This window comes from Takifugu flavidus, chromosome 12 (assembly GCF_003711565.1).
Source record: "Takifugu flavidus isolate HTHZ2018 chromosome 12, ASM371156v2, whole genome shotgun sequence".
Taxonomy (NCBI): Eukaryota; Metazoa; Chordata; class Actinopteri; order Tetraodontiformes; family Tetraodontidae; genus Takifugu; species Takifugu flavidus.
The window spans coordinates 14155708-14173564 of NC_079531.1; the positions used below are offsets into that span (position 1 = coordinate 14155708).

General features: G+C 58.6%; 1 protein-coding gene and 1 long non-coding RNA gene across 2 annotated transcripts in view; both read left to right on the forward strand.

Annotated features, from left to right (window-relative positions):
• The window catches only part of LOC130534495 (unconventional myosin-XVIIIa-like), a 37360-nt gene extending 21102 nt beyond the window's left edge, over positions 1-16258 (forward strand). The window contains 25 exon segments of the mRNA XM_057048650.1: positions 1258-1323; positions 2416-2544; positions 3204-3321; positions 3324-3346; positions 3560-3649; positions 3878-3997; positions 4906-5017; positions 5234-5361; positions 5444-5598; positions 5784-5907; positions 6207-6314; positions 6385-6588; positions 7013-7117; positions 7192-7338; positions 7421-7534; positions 9444-9560; positions 9634-9717; positions 9892-10029; positions 10897-11082; positions 11151-11290; positions 11971-12015; positions 13857-13967; positions 14294-14519; positions 14522-15653; positions 16044-16258. Of these exon segments, the coding sequence (XP_056904630.1) occupies positions 1258-1323; positions 2416-2544; positions 3204-3321; positions 3324-3346; positions 3560-3649; positions 3878-3997; positions 4906-5017; positions 5234-5361; positions 5444-5598; positions 5784-5907; positions 6207-6314; positions 6385-6588; positions 7013-7117; positions 7192-7338; positions 7421-7534; positions 9444-9560; positions 9634-9717; positions 9892-10029; positions 10897-11082; positions 11151-11290; positions 11971-12015; positions 13857-13967; positions 14294-14519; positions 14522-15646 (3915 nt within the window). The 3' untranslated portion in view covers positions 15647-15653; positions 16044-16258.
• Positions 11297-11964, forward strand: LOC130534497 (uncharacterized). The gene is made up of 4 exons (XR_008952916.1): positions 11297-11430; positions 11588-11607; positions 11723-11747; positions 11778-11964. It is a non-coding gene; the product is annotated as an uncharacterized LOC130534497 (long non-coding RNA).
• Positions 16259-17857: the final 1599 nt, after the last annotated feature.

The following is a 17857-nucleotide window of genomic DNA, read 5'->3' on the forward strand; positions in this document are numbered from 1 at the left end:
TCTGAGATAATGCTAATGGCGGCTAACAGGAGAGCATTCCTGCCTCCTAATTGCTGCGAACATTCCGAAGGTGCAGCAGGATCCTCTCCTCGCCCTTCACATTCTAATCTCCCGGTGTGAGCGGAATCCCTTTATCCCGCCCCGGCATCCTGTCCTCCGCGCTCCGCCGTCCTCTTCCCAGAGCGCTCTTGTGTGTAATTAATTATGATTGTGCAGGCTGGCAGCATACGGCTACTGTACTGATTAATTACCAGCAGGAGGAAGGGCGCTCCCTCCCCTCTCCTCCTCCATTCTTCTCATCTCTTTCCACTTTTTCCCGTCTCATTATCTTTCCGTTCCTGCCGTACGAGGGTGGGAACGGTTGCCGAGCGTCCCTGAGCGTGTGATTAAGCTCTTTTCTGTATTCCGTTCAGGAATTCTACGGGAGCGATTAGCCTCCGCGCCCACGTCTGGATCCTCCCCGTGTTCCCATGTCCGGCCTCGCGGTTCTCTGCTCCGCGGCGTCGTCCCGGCGTTGCTCTTTAGATTAAAGTGAACCCGGCGGCGGCGCCGCGGCGTTTAGAGGTGATCGTGGACGGGCAGGAGAACTCGCGGGACCCGTTTGTCGGGATGACGGATGAAAGCACGGCGCGTAATTGGAGGGAGAATCCGGGTCTGTCAGATGTCTCGGCTCTTTTTCCAGCGGCGGCCCGGTTCTGTCACGTCCTCTCAACGGCGCCGGCGCCGGCGGCCTCCTGCTGTTCCCGCCAGCAGAGCAAATCCAGCAGACTGCGCCCACTCCTGAGTCTCCTCCGACTCCCGTAGAACCCAAAGATCTGTTGATTTCATCCAAACCTCTCAAGTCCAAATCAGGCCGTTGTAAAACAGCCCCTAAAATATTCTAAACCTCTGCAGGGACAGATGCTGGAGCCTCGGGGAGCGGCGGGTTCTCCTCAGGACCAGGAAGCCGCCTTCCTCTCTTCCCACCGACTCTGAAGCTCATTAAATTTCATATGTTGTTCCGTGTCTCTGAAAACAACATTTGTCTTGAATATTGATGCCTCCTCAGGTAAAACGACCCGAGGAGCCTCGCTGCCTCGCTTCTTTTGTCCTCTAAAGTCTCCAGAGGCACATTAGAGGGAGGCGTTTGCATGAGCTGTTGAAGTGTTGTTGCCATGACGCCGAGGCACCGTCCTCCAGGCGGCGAGGTCATGACGACGCAAACACCCGTGGCTTTGTTTACCTGGTTTCTGACTTTTCTGGGTTTTGTTTTTCCAGGCGGTGGAGGAGCTGCTGGAGTCCCTGGAGCTGGAGAAGAGCAGCTACCACATGGGCCTGAGCAAGGTGAGCACAACAGGTCCTCCAGGAGCTTCAGCATCACCTGGGCCGACGCGCAGGCGCAGTGCCGCCGGGCACCGTGGGGGGGCGCTGCTGCGCCCTGGCCAGCAGGTTCAAGGTTCAAATATCTCAGGATTGCTGCGGGTCCCCGGGTGAAGGAGGAGAAATGCACCTTCACAAGGAGAGGGAGCAGATATTTACCATTGATGAGGTGATTGCTGATGTCATTATGGGATGTGCAGCAGAGCTGGATGACAGTGAGCAGCGGCGCCGCCGTCAAATCCAGCCAACGAGCTGGTCGTCATCCAGCAGCCTTAATTAAAAACATAATTAAAGTCTGAGTTATTGCGGCTACAGCTCCGACGCCGGAGGCTGCGTGCCGGCCCGCGGGGCCCCGCCCCCTCTTCTGTCTTCACCTTCAGCGTCCTCGCCGCTCCCGTTTAAATCATCTCTGGTGTCTGCGTCCCGGCAGAGCCGCTGCCAGATCCCGCCTCTCCGAGATGGTCAAGGAACAGCCCGTCAGGAAGCAACAGACAGGCCGATGCTTCTGTCCACGAGATCGTGGCGGCGGGGGGCGGCGGCCTCGGCGTGGGGGCGGCGGCCTCGGCGTGGGGGCGAACCTTCCTGAAGTTCTCACAGGAACGCTGGTCGGCGTTCCCAATATTCCAGAGAAATGTTTGGGTGATTATCCCAGTCAGGAACGCATCAATAAGCAACACGTGTGTCTGGAGGCGGGACCGAAGCATTGTAGGCGTGGAAGCGTTGCTCGTGGGCACGCGGGAGGACGCGGCGTTCCTCCACCGCCATCGCGAACCCTCCCCTCGTTACCTGCCGCTGTTGGGCCCGTTGCCATGGCAGCCGGTCCAAAGTGATTGGATATTGACTGTCCTGTGAAATTGTTAAGTGCCGCGTTGGCACGTGTCCATTCCTCCGCTCCTTTATCGGAGATGCGCATCGATTCTGTCGCCGCGCCAGAGATGCGGCGAAGGTTAAAACTTTGTTTTTTTTTTCTCCGTGTGACAAATATTTGTCGGCGTGACCGCTGTGTCCTCGCCACCGTTCGGAACCGGCTGACCCGGGCGTCCTGTCCCCCCGCAGGTCTTCTTCAGAGCGGCGACCTTGTCCCGGCTGGAGGAGCAGCGCGACGTTCAGACCAGGAGGAACATCACGCTGTTCCAGGCGGCCTGCAGAGGCTACCTGGCCCGCCACGCCTTCAAGAAGAGGAAGGTAAGATGGCCGCCGGCGAAGGCGGGCCGAGGCTGGAGCCGCGTGGTTCTCCAGCTCTCCGTCTTTCATGTCCGGAGCGGCCCGATCGGAGGCGACGTGAGGAGCGTGTTGGCGAGCGTCTGCTCTTTGATGTCCGGCGGCGAGCGAGCGTGTCCTTGAACATCAAAGCACGTTTGCGTAGCGTCTCCTCCGAGTCGAGCCTGTGGATTCTTCCCTCTCTGCTCTCTTCACCGGCTTTTGGGACTTTCCTTCCTGCCAGAGTTAAAAGTTCTCTGGGAAAGAGAGGAGGGGAAGCGCGGGTGGGGGGGGCAAACAGAGGAGCTCGTCTGGCGGCTTTGAAGACGCGGCGTCTTTGACATTCATGAACGGTGGAGAGCGGCGGCGGGTGGGGACGCCCGCCGCCGCTCTCCCTCATTAAACTGTCGCCCGCCGGCAGCAGTTACTGTAACACCGCAACCGTGTGGGCGTGGCCTGTCAGGCTGTCGCTCGTCGTTAGCGCCATGCTAGCGTCATGATCGTTCCGTGATCCCTCGGGCTAAAGGTTATCATCAGGCTAACCACAAGCTAGCTGTGGAGTCATCTCGTCCGTCTCAGGAGAATGCTAGCAGCAGTTAGCAACAGTTAGCATTCTGGTTGACCTCCCCCCCCCCCCCCATCAGATCCAGGACCTGGCCATCCGCTGCATCCAGAAGAACATCAAGAAGAACCGGGGCGTGAAGGGCTGGCCCTGGTGGAAGCTGTTCACCACCGTCAGGCCCCTGATCGAGGTTCAGCTGACCGAGAGCAGATCCGCGGCAAAGACGTGAGTGTGCACGTGGCTTTCAGGTGCACGTGGCCCCCGCCAACAGCACAGCGGCTCAGCGTAGCGTGAAGCTCACGTCACAAACAGACGCCCGCAGAATATTTTAGAAATGAATAAAACATTTTCACTCGCTTTTCTCCCGAGTTTTTGACCGTTTTTTGTTTCTTGGTGCCGATTAATTCAACCATCTGCTGACGTCTCTCTTCCCGGCAGGAGGAGATTCAGCAGCTCAAACAGAAGCTGGAGAAGGTGGAGAAGGAAAGAAACGAGCTGAGACTCAACAGCGACCGTCTGGAGAGCCGGGTAAACACACACACACACACACACTCACACACACACACACACACACACACACACTGGGAGTTCTGGGAGCTATCAGGACACATCAGAGTTCCACTTCACCCTCCGATGGAGTCAGCGGATTTCCTTCTGTTCCTGGGAACTTCTCAGGTCATCGTGTGGATCCAGACTGACGCTGTGTGTGTGTGTGTGCATGCGTGTGCGTGTGTGTGTGCCTGCCCATCCTCACAGATCACCGAGCTCTCGTCAGAGCTGGCAGATGAGCGGAACACCGGCGAGTCGGCCTCCCAGCTGCTGGAGACAGAAACCTCCGAAAGGCTTCGGCTGGAGAAGGACCTGAAGGAGCTGCAGGTGGGACGGCACAGGAACACGACATTCCCCCCCACACCGTGGAAAAACCAGGCTGGGAATTCCCTAAAGCATCATGGGCCTGGGGGGGGGGGGGCAGGCTGCTCCTCTGCTGCTTCAGTATCTTCTCACCTATAAACACCTGAGTTCTTCCCCAACATCACGTCTTCATCCTGCGACGCGGCCTCGGCGATATCGATCGTTCGATGGACCGAAGTCCGTCGCCGTTGAGTGGTGACTTTGGGAAGCTGAGCTAATGCCTTAGCAACCTAGCATGGAGACTGTTTACATGCTGAGGGCAGCAGGAGCTTTTAGGCAGATACTTCCAGTTTGTTTAAAAGCTTTCAAAGCACTTTAGGAAAGTCTTTGATGATTTCAAAGCACTTTAGGGAATTCTTTGATGATTTCAAAGCATTTTATGGAAGTCTTTGATGATTTCAAAGCACTTTAGGGAATTCTTCCATGATTTCAAAGCATTTTAAGGAAGTCTTTGATGATTTCAAAGCACTTTAGGGAAGTCTTTGATGATCAGGCCCTCGTCCACTGAACACGCCGTTTAGGCGACGCCAGGCAGCGCTGCCCCCCCCCCCCTCCCCCCCGTGTGAGTTGGGCTTTGGCACGTTTAAAATGTTTCAGTCAGGAATCCAACAGCACTGAATTTTTCACCACTTTGCTCCTTTGTACAAAGTCTCACAACTTATTTCTTCCAAGCTCAAAGAATCTTTTCATTCATAACCAAAAAACCCTCGTGGGGCCGTTTGGACCCCCTCCTGAGGGGGAGGGCGCGCCCCCCCGGGTGGCCACTAGAGGCAGCACATCAACACCAGATCCTGAATGAGGAAATGATGCCAACGAGCTGTAATCCGGGTTAATCCAGGATGGTTCCCGCTCTCGTCTCCTCTCGCCCCCAGGCCAAGTTCGACAGCGTGAGCAAACAGATGGAGTCCATGGAGATGGAGGTGATGGAGGCCCGACTCATCCGGGCCTCGGAGCTGAACGGAGAGATGGAGGACGACGACAGCGGTCAGTGTCGGGAAGGGCGCCGATGATGTCAGTTAATTCTAAAACAAGCCCCGCCCACCTTTAAACGGCTTCAGAAGCCGCCGTCCCTGCTCCCCATCACGGGTCGATGCAGGAGAACCGGCGCGTTTCATTTTGGGTTTTGGGTCGGAACAAAATGAATTTTTATTGACGGAGAAGAAGCCGTCCGAGGGTAACGGCGTGCGTGTTGGTGCCCAGGAGGCGAGTGGCGGCTGAAGTACGAGCGCGCCATCAGGGAGATCGAGTTCACCAAGAAGAGGCTGCAGCAGGAGTCCGAGGACAAGCTGGAGCTGGAGCAGCAGAACAAACGGCAGCTGGAGCGGAGGGTGAGGCCGCCGCCGCCGCCGCCGCCGCCGCCGCCGCGCTTCTCACGCCGTGAAACACCTGCGCGTGTGTGTGTGTGTGTAGATCAGCGACCTGCAGGCCGACAACGAGGAGTCCCAGAGAAACGTCCAGCAGCTGAAGAAGAAGACGCAGCGGCTGACGGCCGAGCTGCAGGACACCAAGCTCCACCTGGAGGGGCAGCAGAGCCGCAACCACGACCTGGAGAAGAAGCAGAGGAGGTCGGCGCACACGTGCACACGCACGTGCACACACACACACACATACACACGCGCACACACACACACACGGGAAACCTGCAGACTGTAGGTTTCAGATGGTTTTAAGCACTCCTGTGTGTGTGTGTGTGCGTGTGTGTGTGTGTGCGTGTGTGTGTGGGTGTGTGTGTGTGTGTGTGTGTGTGCAGGTTTGACAGCGAGCTGAGTGCTGCCCAGGAGGAGGTCCAGAGAGAGAGGACTCTGAGGGAGAAGCTGTCCCGGGAGAAGGACATGCTGACGGGAGACGTGTTCGGCCTCCGACAGCAGCTGGAGGTCTGGGATCTTCCTCCTCCTTTTCACACCCTCACCCACCGTTTGGTTTTCAGTCTTTGTGAGGACCGCGGTTGACCTTTTGACCTTTCGATCGCAACTCCCGTGAGCCGTTCTCAAAGGTCAGGAGGTCGCCGGGAGTCTCCTGGTTTAATTGTGGGACCCGCCACGCGGTCGTGACCCAGCCGGCGTCCCGCTGTGATAATGGCGTGCTGCTCCTGACGTTCCCGACCTTCCGTGCTGCTCCTGACGTTCCCGACCTTCCGTGCTGCTCCTGACGTTCCCGACCTTCCGCCCCGCAGGACAAGGACCTGGAGGTGTGTTCCCTCAACCTGAAGCTGGACCAGCTGGAGGCGGAGCTGCAGGACCTGAACTCGCAGGAGTCCAAGGACGAAGCCTCGCTGGCCAAGGTCTCTGTCCTCCTGTCAGCGCCGCGTCCTTTGGCGTCCCTCTAAACGCCCCGCCCACTTCCTGTTCCAGGTGAGGAAGCAGATGCGGGACCTGGAGGCCAAGGTGAAGGACCAGGAGGAGGAGCTGGATGAGCAGGCTGGCTCCATCCAGATGTTGGAGCAGGCCAAGCTGCGTCTGGAGATGGAGATGGAGCGGCTCCGGCAGACGCACGCCAAGGAGGTGGAGAGCAAGGAGGAGGAGGTGGAGGAGGTGCGCCAGTCCTGCAGCAAGAAGGTGAGGAGCGCCGCTAGCCCGTTAGCGTCGGCCGCTAGCCCGTTAGCGTCGGCCGCTAACGCCCACGCCGCCGTGAGCGACCGCAGCTAACGGCCGAACAAACGCCCACCTCTGTTTGTTGGATCGCACTCGCGGAGTCAAATGTTAAAAGCTGTTTTAGCGGCGACGGGGCCGCGGCGCCGCGCTAACGGACGAGTGTTTGGGCGCAGGTGGGCGGCGGCTCGCCATTAGCGGCGATTAACGCCGTCGTCTGTTTGTTTATCCGCCCGTGCTGTCGCGGCCTCGTCCCCGCCGAGCGCCCGTTAGCCCACGCACCATTAGCGGGTGCTACGCTCAGACGGACGTGGGGGGGGCGTTGCCACGGTGATCTGCCGTAGGCTCCGCCCCCAGAGCCGCCACTGACGGGCGCCACTGGTGTTTCCAGCTGAAGCAGATGGAGCTGCAGCTGGAGGAGGAGTACGAGGAGAAGCAGAAGGTGGCCAAGGAGAAGCGGGAGCTGGAGTCCAAGCTGCTGTCGGCGGAGGACAGGGTGCGTCTGAGCACCATCATGGCGGCCGGCGCCTTTGGGCCACGCCCAGTCAGCACCCGTACCTGTCTCCACAGGTGAGGGGCGGGGACGTGGAGACCGAGAGGCGTCTGAGGAAAGACCTGAAGAGAACCAAGGCCCTGCTGGTGGACGCTCAGATCATGTTGGACCACATCAAGAACAACGCCCCCAGCAAGAGGGAGATCGCCCAGCTGAAGAACCAGGTGAGCTCACCTGGAGCAGGGGGCGGGGCTAATGCAGGAGGCCCCGGGGGCGTGGCCTAACTGTGTGTGTTCCCTCCTCCAGCTGGAGGAGTCGGAGTTCACCTGCGCCGCCGCCGTCAAGTCCCGCAAGTCCATGGAGGTGGAGATCGAAGACCTGCACGTCCAGATGGAGGACATCTCCAAGGCCAAGCAGGCGGTCAGTGCGGGTCCTGGTCCTGGTCCTGGTCCGGGTCCTGGTCCTGGTCCTGGTCCTGGTCCTGGTCCGGGTCCTGGTTCTGATGGTTGTGTCGTGGAGGCTGCAGCAGCACAAATGAATGTGTGTCGGGGCGGGGGGGGGCATCCTTCAGTCAGACATCAAGGGTTGGAGGACACACCTGCCCCCCCCCCCTCCCTCTCCTCCTTCTCCTCCCCCCTCCCTCCCTCCCCCCCTTCAGCCTTCCTCCCTCCCTCCCTCCCCCCCTCTCCTCCTCCTCTTCTCCTCCCCCCTCCCTCCCTCCTCCTCTCCTCCCCCTCCCCTCTCCTCCCTCCCCCTCGTCTCCCCCCTCCCTCTCCTCCTCCTCTTCTCCTCCCCCCTCCCTCCCTCCTCCTCTCTCCCCCTCCCCCCTCCTCCCTCCCTTCTCCTCCCCCCTCCCTCCCTCTCCCCCCTCTCCTCCCCCCCCACCTTAATATTTTCCCATCCTTTGACAGGGCCGTTTCCATGGTAATCTGCTCCCAGGCTTTTGATCAGCCTTCCTTTTCTTTGCTTCTCGCCGTGTTTCCAGCTGACTCGGAGCCACGGAGGTGGAATTCTTCCGCTCCTGCTGGTTGGGAACGTCTCCGCGGCTCAAACAGTCTGATTTAATTGACTCGGCACCTTGAACATTCCGAACATTCCGACTGCATATTCCCGAGGGGAAGGCGGCGTTGGTGGAGGCTAAAGATAATTGAGTTGACACAGCTGCAGGTCGGAGAGATGACGGAAGCTTTTTTCCTCTCGCCGTTGTTTTGTTCCAACGATAAATCCTAGTTGCTCAGATCAGTTTCAGGCCACGCCCCCTGCTGAACGCCGTTAGCATCGCGGCTAAGTCATGGCGTCAGGAGTCTCCGCCTCCCTTTCACACCTGTCACCACGCCCTTATTCACTCACAGCGCCACCTACTGGCAGCAAACATCACATTTAGCACGTTCTCGGTGGTCAAAAGAAGCTAATTTCAACAGGTGACGCTAACGCTAAATGCTAATCTGGTGTCAGCAGGACGAGGGAGCGTGTGTAAATGTTGACAAATGAGGTTTTTATTTGATCTCCCACAACCCAAGAAGGAGGACGTTATGCTAACGGCGCGTCTCCGGGACGGCGTGGGCAGCTCTCCGCTGTTCCGTCGCCGTAATTGCACGCGTTTTCGAGGAAATTGCCGCGCGTATTGTCCCGACACCTTGTTATTTTCCCGCCAAAGCGAAAGGAAAAGGAGGAGGGAGCCACAGAGTGGGTCGACAGGCTGTTGTTAGCTGTGCTGGCGGGAGGTCGGGAGCCGCCAGCTGCCTTCTGTATGCTAACGTCCACCACCGGGCGTCCCGCCACGCCGCCATCGCCGGGCCGGCGTGGACGTGGGACGGGAACGCTGCCCCAGATTCCAGACGGCTGTTTCCAGTTCCTGCGTTTCATCTCAGCTCCGTAAAAATAGAAACGGGAATAAATCTGAATCGGCCGCTCGCTCCCGCCGCTTCATTAGCCTGTTGAGGGTCATTAGTCACCCCCCCCCCCCCCCCCCGCCCCCCCCCCCCCCCCCCCCCCCCCCCCCCCGCTCTGATCGCAGCCTTTAATCATGTGACTGAGCTGAGGAGGACAAACGTTTGCTGGGATGTGACGGACGTGATGATAAAGATGATAAAAGCTCCAGGAATGAGGCTCCTGGTCCTGCAGGTCCTGCTGGTCCTCCTGGTCCTGCAGGTCCTCCTGGTCCTGCAGGACCTGCAGGTCCTGCTGGTCCTCCAGGTCCTCCTGGTCCTCCAGGTCCTCCTGGTCCTGCTGGTCCTCCTGGTCCTGCAGGTCCTGCAGGTCCTGCTGGTCCTCCAGGTCCTGCTGGTCCTGCAGCAGCCTCTCATCTCCTCGTGTCTCCGTCCCTCAGCTGGAGGAGCAGCTGAGTCGACTCCAGAGGGAGAAGAACGACCTCCAGTCCAGGATGGAGGAGGACCAGGAGGACCTGAACGAGCTGATGAAGAAGCACAAGGCCGCGGTGGCACAGGTCCGGGACAGCACCGGCCCTTTTCGGGAGTTTCTCCGTTTGGGTTTTTAAATCCGATTCTTTCTGGTTCCAGTCGGCTCAGAACCTGGCTCAGATCAGTGATCTCCAGGCCCAACTGGAGGAGGCCCTGAAGGAGAAGCAGGAGGTCCAGGAGAAGGTAGGGGGCCACCTTCTACGGCGTTCCCAAAAGTCCTGCTGACTCGGCACATTCCCTGTGTGGAATTAATGTCATTCAGGAGGGAATGACGTGGTGGGGGGGGGGGGGACACGGAGCCCTGAGGAACGCCACGCTCCCTCTCCCGTTGTCCTGATCCGCCTCTCTGTGCCGTAGCTCCAGGCCCTCCAGAGCCAGCTGGACTTCCAGGAACAGTCCATGGTGGAGAAGTCCCTGGTCAGCCGGCAGGAGGCCAAGATCCGGGAGCTGGAGAGCAAGCTGGAGTTTGAGAAGACGCAGGTCAAACGCCTGGAGGTGAGTGTTCGGCACAGGTGGGGGCGCGTACCGGGAGACGGGAAGAGGTCAGAGGTCAGGGAGGGGGAGGAAAAGGTCACGCAGCCCCGCCGGACGTTCCCGTTTATTCCCTTAAAATAGAAACGCTCCTTTATAAAACTGCTGCCCCTGAAGTTCAGCTGAAGTTTTTGTGTGTTCCGGATCTCCGAGCGAGCGTTCCCGGTTTCCTGAGCGCAGCCTCTGTTACCAGGAGACGGAAGACGGCGCCCACTCGTCTCCGGCGGCGTTCGTCCTCGGCTAAACGTGGCGAAAACTCTTTTTCATTATCAACTTCCTGTTTGCTCCACGAGAAGTCGGAGCTGCGGCCACCCAGGTTCCCCACCGGAGCGGTGGGATCATCAGGAACGCCGCGGAACGAATGGATTTTCCCGCAGCTTCCTCCTGGCTGCCGGTGCTCCGCTGGGGAGGGACGTGCCTTTTCCTGCTGCTCGTCAGCTTTGATCCGCGGACGTGTCGGGAATGTTCGGAGTCCACCTCGGAGACGGTTTATCGACTGGAAACCTGCTCCTGGCTCTCTGAATACATGAATAATCCAAATCAAGCCGCTCTTCCCTGCTTCGCTCGGAGCGCCGGCATCGATCGCCGGGCTCCAGTTTGGTTTCAAATCTCCACGGGAACCGGAAGTCTAATCTGAACGTGATCCTGGCCGTGCCGGTCTTCCGGGTTTCCTCATTAATCATCCGCGTTTCCAGGCGTGTTCAGATTTAGAGCTTGAATATTTCAGTGGGACCTCGACAGCAGCGATCGGAGCTGCTCGGACGTTCCCAGGCGTTCCGAGGTGTTCCCAGGTGTTTAACTTGTGTGTGGGACCGTCATTCCCTCCCCCAGAGCCTGGTGGCCCGGCTGAAGGAGAACATGGAGAAGCTGACGGAGGAACGGGACCAGCGCAGCAACAGCGAGAACCGGGAGAAGGAGCAGAACAAGCGGCTGCAGCGGCAGATCCGGGACGTCAAGGAGGAGATGGGAGAGCTGGCCAAGAAGGAGGCGGAAGCTAGCCGCAAGAAGCACGAGCTGGTTAGCGCCGCGTTAGCCCGCGTTAGCACGCCGCTGGCGTCAGTGAGCTGACCCTCGTGTCCCAACAGGAAATGGACATCGAGAGTCTGGAGGCAGCCAATCAGAGCCTGCAGGCCGACCTCAAGCTGGCCTTCAAGCGGATCGGAGACCTGCAGGCCGCCATCGAGGACGAGATGGAGAGCGACGACAACGAGGACCTCATCAACAGGTAGCTGCAGAGGACGGGGGGCTCCATACAGGGGAGCTAGGCTACGCTAGGCTGGGCTGGGCTAGGCTGGGTTAGGCTAGGCTAGGCTGGGCTGGGCTGGGCTGGGTTATGTTAGACTAGGCTAGGCTGGGCTAGGCTATGTTAGACTAGGCTAGGCTGGGCTGGGCTATGTTAGACTACGCTAGGCTGGGCTAGGCTATGTTAGACTAGGCTAGGCTGGCTGGGCTAGGCTGGGTTAGGTTAGGTTGGGCTAGGTTATTAGACTATGTTAGTCTGGGTTGGGCTATGTTAGACTAGGCTAGGCTGGGCTAGGCTATGTTAGACTACGCTAGGCTGGGCTGGGCTATGTTAGACTACGCTAGGCTGGGCTATATTAGACTAGGCTGTGCTGGGCTATATTAGACTAGGCTGGGCTGGGCTAGGCTATGTTAGACTACGCTAGGCTGGGCTAGGCTATGTTAGACTAGGCTATGTTGGGCTAGGCTAGGCTAGCCACATCACTTCCTGTTTCTGCAGCAGACATTCTTCCTGTCAAGTTGCTCTGCTTTAGGCTGCCCCCCCACCGAGGGGCCTCTGGACTCTCAACAGTCACGTCTGGAAACTCTGATCATTTTCCAGGTTTTTTCCTTTGTAACTGTTTTTCTTCTCTCGTTCGTCTTCGTCATCGTCATCGTCGCTAGTTTGCAGGACATGGTGACAAAATATCAGAGAAGGCAGAACCGAACGTGAGGAGCTTTGGTTTGTTCCAGTTCTGCTGGGGGTGACGCGGAGCCCTGCAGCCTTTAACCCCCCCCCCACACACACGCACACACACACACACACACACACACACTCAATAAACCTCCATCCATCTGTTTAAAGATGTTACGCAGCACTGAGCTTCGTCCACGTGGTCACGTGATCCTCTAGAAGCTGTGGTGACTCCCTAAGGGGGGGGCAGCTGCAGGATGATGCGTCACTGCCAGCGTGCATGTTGACGTGCACGGCCTGGCCTGACAGTCCCAGCTTCTCTTCTGCGCTAACATCTGGTGCAGCTGTGGTCCGGCAGCAGGATCATCCTACGGGAGGAGGCGACGGGGTCGAATCCCGCCCATAACGGCGGCGCCCGCCAGGTCCCATAAATCTGAGGCGTAAGCAGCGGCGCCGGTAAAGACCCGGACGAGGAGCGGCTCGGCGGAGCGGAGCGAGGATCCATACGGATAATGATGAACGTAACGGCGTGGAGCAGAGATGTACGACCAGCGGCGCCACGTGTCACAGGCCATTAGCGTCCGCTGGCCGCTGCCTTTGTTTGCCCCCCTCAGGCCCCCATCGGCTTTAACTAATGTTAGCTTCTGTTAGCGTTAGCCGCCGCCCCCTCCCGTCGTGGCCTCGTTTCCTTCTTCACATCTTTAAGGAATTTTTCCAGCCGCAGTAAAAAAAGTTCTCAGATCTGGGAATAATAAAACAGACGAGGGTTGCATGGAAGCTAATGCTAACGCGCGGTTAAACAGAAGCGGCCCCCACGCCCCTGTTTAGGTCACCAGGTTGCCATAGCAACCAGGAGCATGATGGGATCAGCACCGTCTCCTCCTGAGACCCAGAAGTTGATGAGATGCTAGCAGCTATCTCAGCAACGTGGACCCGGTTCTCCGGGCGGCGCCGCCCCTCTGGTGTCTATTAAGCTAACAACTTAATTTCACGGCGCCGCTCACGCGCCAGGCTCCGGCGGCGCCTAATGAGTCGGCGCCGCCTTCATCCGTGTGGTGACGGCGAGGCAGAAACACGTCGGAATCACCTGGTGTCCAGGTGAATGTGGAGCCGTTAGCTGTTAGCATGTTAGCCCAGGTGTCCCGCTGGAGTCGGGTCGCTCACCTGTGAGATGTTCTGCTGCCTGCTGGACCAGGAGGGAGTCTGTCCTAACAGGAAGTGTGTGCAGGCATGTCTGAGTGCACGCTAACCTTTGACCCCCAGTGACCCTTTCTAGGCTCCAAGACTAACACAGGAGGAGCAGGTTCCTCCTCTGGCTCTAACCTGCACCCTCCCCTCTTCTCCTCTCCTCCCCTCTCCTCTCCTCCTCCTCTCCCTCCTCTCCTCTCCTCTCCTCTCCTCCTCCTCTCTTTCCTCTCCTCTCCTCCCCCCCTCTTCTCCTCTCTCCTCCTCTCTCCTCCCCTCCTTCTCTCCTCTCCTCTCCTCCCCTCTTCTCCTCCTCCTCTCCTCTCCTCCTCCCCTCCTTCTCTCCTCTCCTCTCCTCTCCCTCCTCTCCTCCTCCTCTCCTCTCCCCTCTCTCCTCCCTCCTCTCTCTCCTCTCCTCCCCCCCTCTTCTCCTCTCTCTCTCCCCTCCCCTCCTCTCCCCTCTCCTCTCCCTCTCCTCCTCCCCTCCTCTCCTCTCCCCTCTCTCCTTCTCCTCTCCTCCTCCCCTCCTCCTCTCCTCTCTCCTCCTCTCTCTCCTCTCCTCCCCCCCTCTTCTCCTCCCCTCTCCTCCCCTCCTTCTCTCCTCTCCTCTCCTCCCCTCCTCTCCTTCTCTCCTCCCCTCCTCTCCTCCTCCTCTCTGCTCCTGCTGACTCTTCTGTCTGACTCCTCCCAGTCAGGGGGACTCGGACTCGGAGGTGGAGGACCGTGTGGACGGGGTCAAGTCCTGGTTGTCCAAAGGTTCTGCCAAGAACCTCTCAGATGACGGCAGTTTGAAGAGCTCCAGGTCAGTAGATCCAGCAGGACCAGTAGATCCAGCAGACCCAGTAGATCCAGCAGACCCAGTAGATCCGGTAGATCCAGTAGATCCCGCAGACCTTGGGGGTCGGCTGGAGCCCCAGTTCCTCCCGGTGCTCCTCTCCTCCTCTTCTTCATCTGTCCGTTTTCTCAGTTCTTTTCAAAACGTTCTTCTTTTATCCTGTTTCCTTTTGTTCTGGTCTCCCTCCTCCATGGATCCACCGGATCCAATGGATCCTCCACGGATCCGGTGGATCAGTACTCTCATCTCTCATCTTTTCTCCCTCCGTCCTTCCTGCTGTCGTTTCCCTCTAGATTTGCTTGTAATGTTGAAGAGAAGGATGGGAAAGATGGGAAGGACTGGAAGGAGGTGAAGAAGGCTGCCAGGGAGGTGGAGGTGAGCAGGTCGGCCTTGGTCAGCAGCTCCCTCAGCTACAGGAAACGCCCCCCCCCCGCCGACGGCGGCCGGGACGCCCTGTTCAGCGCCCTGAGGGAGAACGCCGACCCGGAGGACGGGACGGCGTTCCAGAAGGTCCAGATGGCGCCCCCTCCAGGAGGAAGTCCCACACGGCCTGCGACGCCGAGTCCGTGGTGTCCCAGGCCTACTCGGAGGCCACCAGCCGAGCTCGGAAGGGCCTGGACAGCCGCTGGTCCAACTACGACCAGGAGTCCTTCGCTCCGAGCCGGAACTCCACGCGCCTGGAGCCGAGCCCGGAGAGCGACGGCCGGTCCGCCTTCAGCAGGAGGTCCGGGGGCCGCAGTCCTGGGAGCGTCAGCCGAGCCGGGTCTCAGGTCTCGCTGGCGCGCAGCTGCCGCCTGAGCGAGTTCGGCCTGGACGACGGGCGCAGCGCGGCGTTCCCCGACAGGTCGGCGTGCAGCCCCCACTCGGCCTCCGGCCGGAGCGTCTCCATGCCGCCCCCCCAGGCCAGGTCGCCGTCGGCCGCCGGCGACCCCGTCCAGGACTGGGACGTCAAACCCGTCAGTCACCGCAACTACCTGGACCCGGACCTGGAGAAGGCCATCAACGAGGTCCTGAGCTTCAAGCCCATCAAGTTCAAGCGCCAGAGCCTGGAAGACTCGGAGGGGGAGGAGGAGCCGCCGGGCCAGCGCCAGGACGCCCCCCGTCCCGCCAGCAGCCTGAGGAGGTCCGCGTCCGCCGTGGACTGTCTGAGGACCGACCACGGCGGGGGGGGGCGCAGCAAAAACAAGAAGAAGAGGAGGAGCCACAGCTCCGATTCTGAGGGCTCAAGTGAGGAGCATCGCAGGAGCAGCTCCAGGAGGGGGTCCAGGAGCAGCTCCAGGAGGGGGTCCAGGAGCGGCTCCAGGAGCAGCTCCAGGAGGGGGTCCAGGAGCAGCTCCAGGAGGGGGTCCAGGAAGAGCAAGAAGAAGTCGAGGAGAAGGGAGCAGTCTTCCTCCTCCTCCTCTTCCTCCTCCTCCTCTTCTTCCTCTTCCTCCTCCTCCTCCTCCTCCTCCAGCTCAGGAGCCTCAACCATCTCCTACCGAAGCGGCAGCAGCGTGAAGCGGTTCCCGGGTCCAAAGACATCCGGCCCGGAAGAGTCCGGACAGCCGAGCGAGGGCAAACCAGCCACCAGGAAGGAGGAAAAGAACCGGAAGAAGAAGGTGGACAACGTGATGATGAAGTACCTGTACCGGCCCGACAGCGACTGAGGCCTCAGTAGGTGGTGGAGCACGGCGTGAGCACTAACCAGGAGCCTCCTCCGCTTCCTTCTAACCTCGGAACGCTCAGCCACCCGGAACGTTAGATCCCTCCTGAGATGTCGTTCCTCCTGACGGCACGTTCCTAAATGAGCATCGAGCTCCAGCAGCTAGCTTAGCTGCCAGAGCTGCATGTTGACAGGAAGTAACGCCGGTTCCTAGTTTTCGGGCCCCTGAGGGTCGACGCTCCGACTCCGGTTTATCCGTGTGTTTCCACGTCACACTTCCAGTTAGCATTGTTAGCACCTGCTAGCACGCGACGGCTGCATGTGCTAACAGCATGTAGCTGCATGTAGCTTCTGTGAGTCTCAGCTCCGACCCTAACCGCCCCCCCCCTCTTCTGTTCCAGCCCCCCCACCCTCAGACGCCACTACAAATCTGACGAAGAGGCGGAGGAAGAGGAAGAAGAAGGCGGGGCCACCCGGGGCTACCTTTCCCGATACCGCTACAGCGGCCATCTGAGGGACGGCGAGGACGAGCCCACGTCGTAGTCCCGCCCCCCACGAACACTCGCCGCTGCCTCGATATCCGCCGCCACTTCCTGCTGCCGCCACTTCCTGCTGCCGCCACTTCCTGCTGCCGCCAGTGTGGTCCCACTGAGCCAAAGAACTGGAGGTTGTCATGACGACAGACTCCGTCTTTGTCTCCATCTCCTCCGTTTGCCAAAAAAAGCCTCCGTTCACGTGTGTGCGAGCGCCAGCGTGCTGGGAGGCGTCCAGACCTTCTTCTTCTTCTTCTTTGGATCCTTTCCGGGACGGCTGCCGTTTAAGTGTTCTTCTTCTCTTCTTCCGCACCAGAACTCCAAACTCTCTTTTCCTGGCAGGTCGTCTCAGGATCGTCAGTCCTCCGCAGAGCGACGCCGTTTTTTTTCCGTTTTGTTGCCGTCAGGCGTGGGGGGGGCGTGGCTTCGCCGCTGGTTTCCTGTCGTTTCTACGCGTTCGTCTCGTGCACCTTCACGACTTTATTTAATTTAAAAACAAACACATGCTAATGCTAATTTAACACTCGTAGATGAAACAGGAAAAAATCATCCGGAATTCAGGGATGGAAGACGCCGCTCCGGACCAGCAGGGGGCGGTAGTCGCTCTAATTATGCTGCGTCAACAGGAAACACGCTAAAGCTAGCGCACAAACTTTGCTAATGATGGATCGTTGCTAAAGACGCCGGGAAAACGGTATTTTGGATTCTGAACGTTGTGTGAGCTGGTGTGCAGGAAGTTCAGTCAATAAAATCCGGGTTGAATCCCGACAGTATTCCCGTTGTGTCCGTGACGTTTATTATTTTTACTAAATAATCGGGATTAAAAATTAAATAAATTATTTGAATGTCTCGTTAGCAAAAATTACCGATTTTTCGCGGACGACCTGGGAACGCCATCGTCCATCCCATCATCATCGGGGGTGGCTGTGGGCGGGGCTAAACTTGCTTTGTCGTTTCCTTGGGGTGTTTTTGGTCGTGGGGCCGCGGCGGCGCCTCATTAGCTGCCTTCACGTATTTATGAGTCTGGTGTTTATTTGCTGATTGACCACTTGTTCTGATTCTTTTGAATATTTGCATCACAGTTTAATATATTGTAAATAAACGTTGGTGGTTGTTTTAAGCGCCGTGGGCGTGTCCCTCTCTTTGATCACCTCCGTCTCCTGTTGCCTGGCAACCGGACATGCTGTCAACAATCGGGTTTTTTAAAGTCGCGTCTAAAGACTTAAAATGGGTGTAGTTGTTCCTGTGGCTCCTCCCCCCCAGTGGCTCCTCCCCCCAGTGGGAGGGGTCTGGCTGTGCCATCAAAGGACAGATCAAAGACCACGTGACCCCAGCGGCTCCTGAAGGTCGCGGTGATGTGGGAGGAAACGGAACTCCAGATGTCGTCGTCTTGAAGCAGCTGCGTTTTAGCTTCCTTTGAAGATCAAAGCGGCGTTCCGGAGCTGAAGGGCGTCGCGATTGAATCTGTGGCCACTGATCAATATTTAATCTCATATTTGGACGCTGTGACCTGGAGAATCAGCCTCTGATCAGATGACTGATTAGATCCCGCCGTGGTCACGAGGACGCCGCGACACCCGGATCAACCTGACCATTCCTGACGTTCCGAGACCCAACTTTGGGATTTCTGAGTGAAAAAGCTTCTTTAGTGGGGAAACAAAAGAGGGAAAAATCTGGGTTTT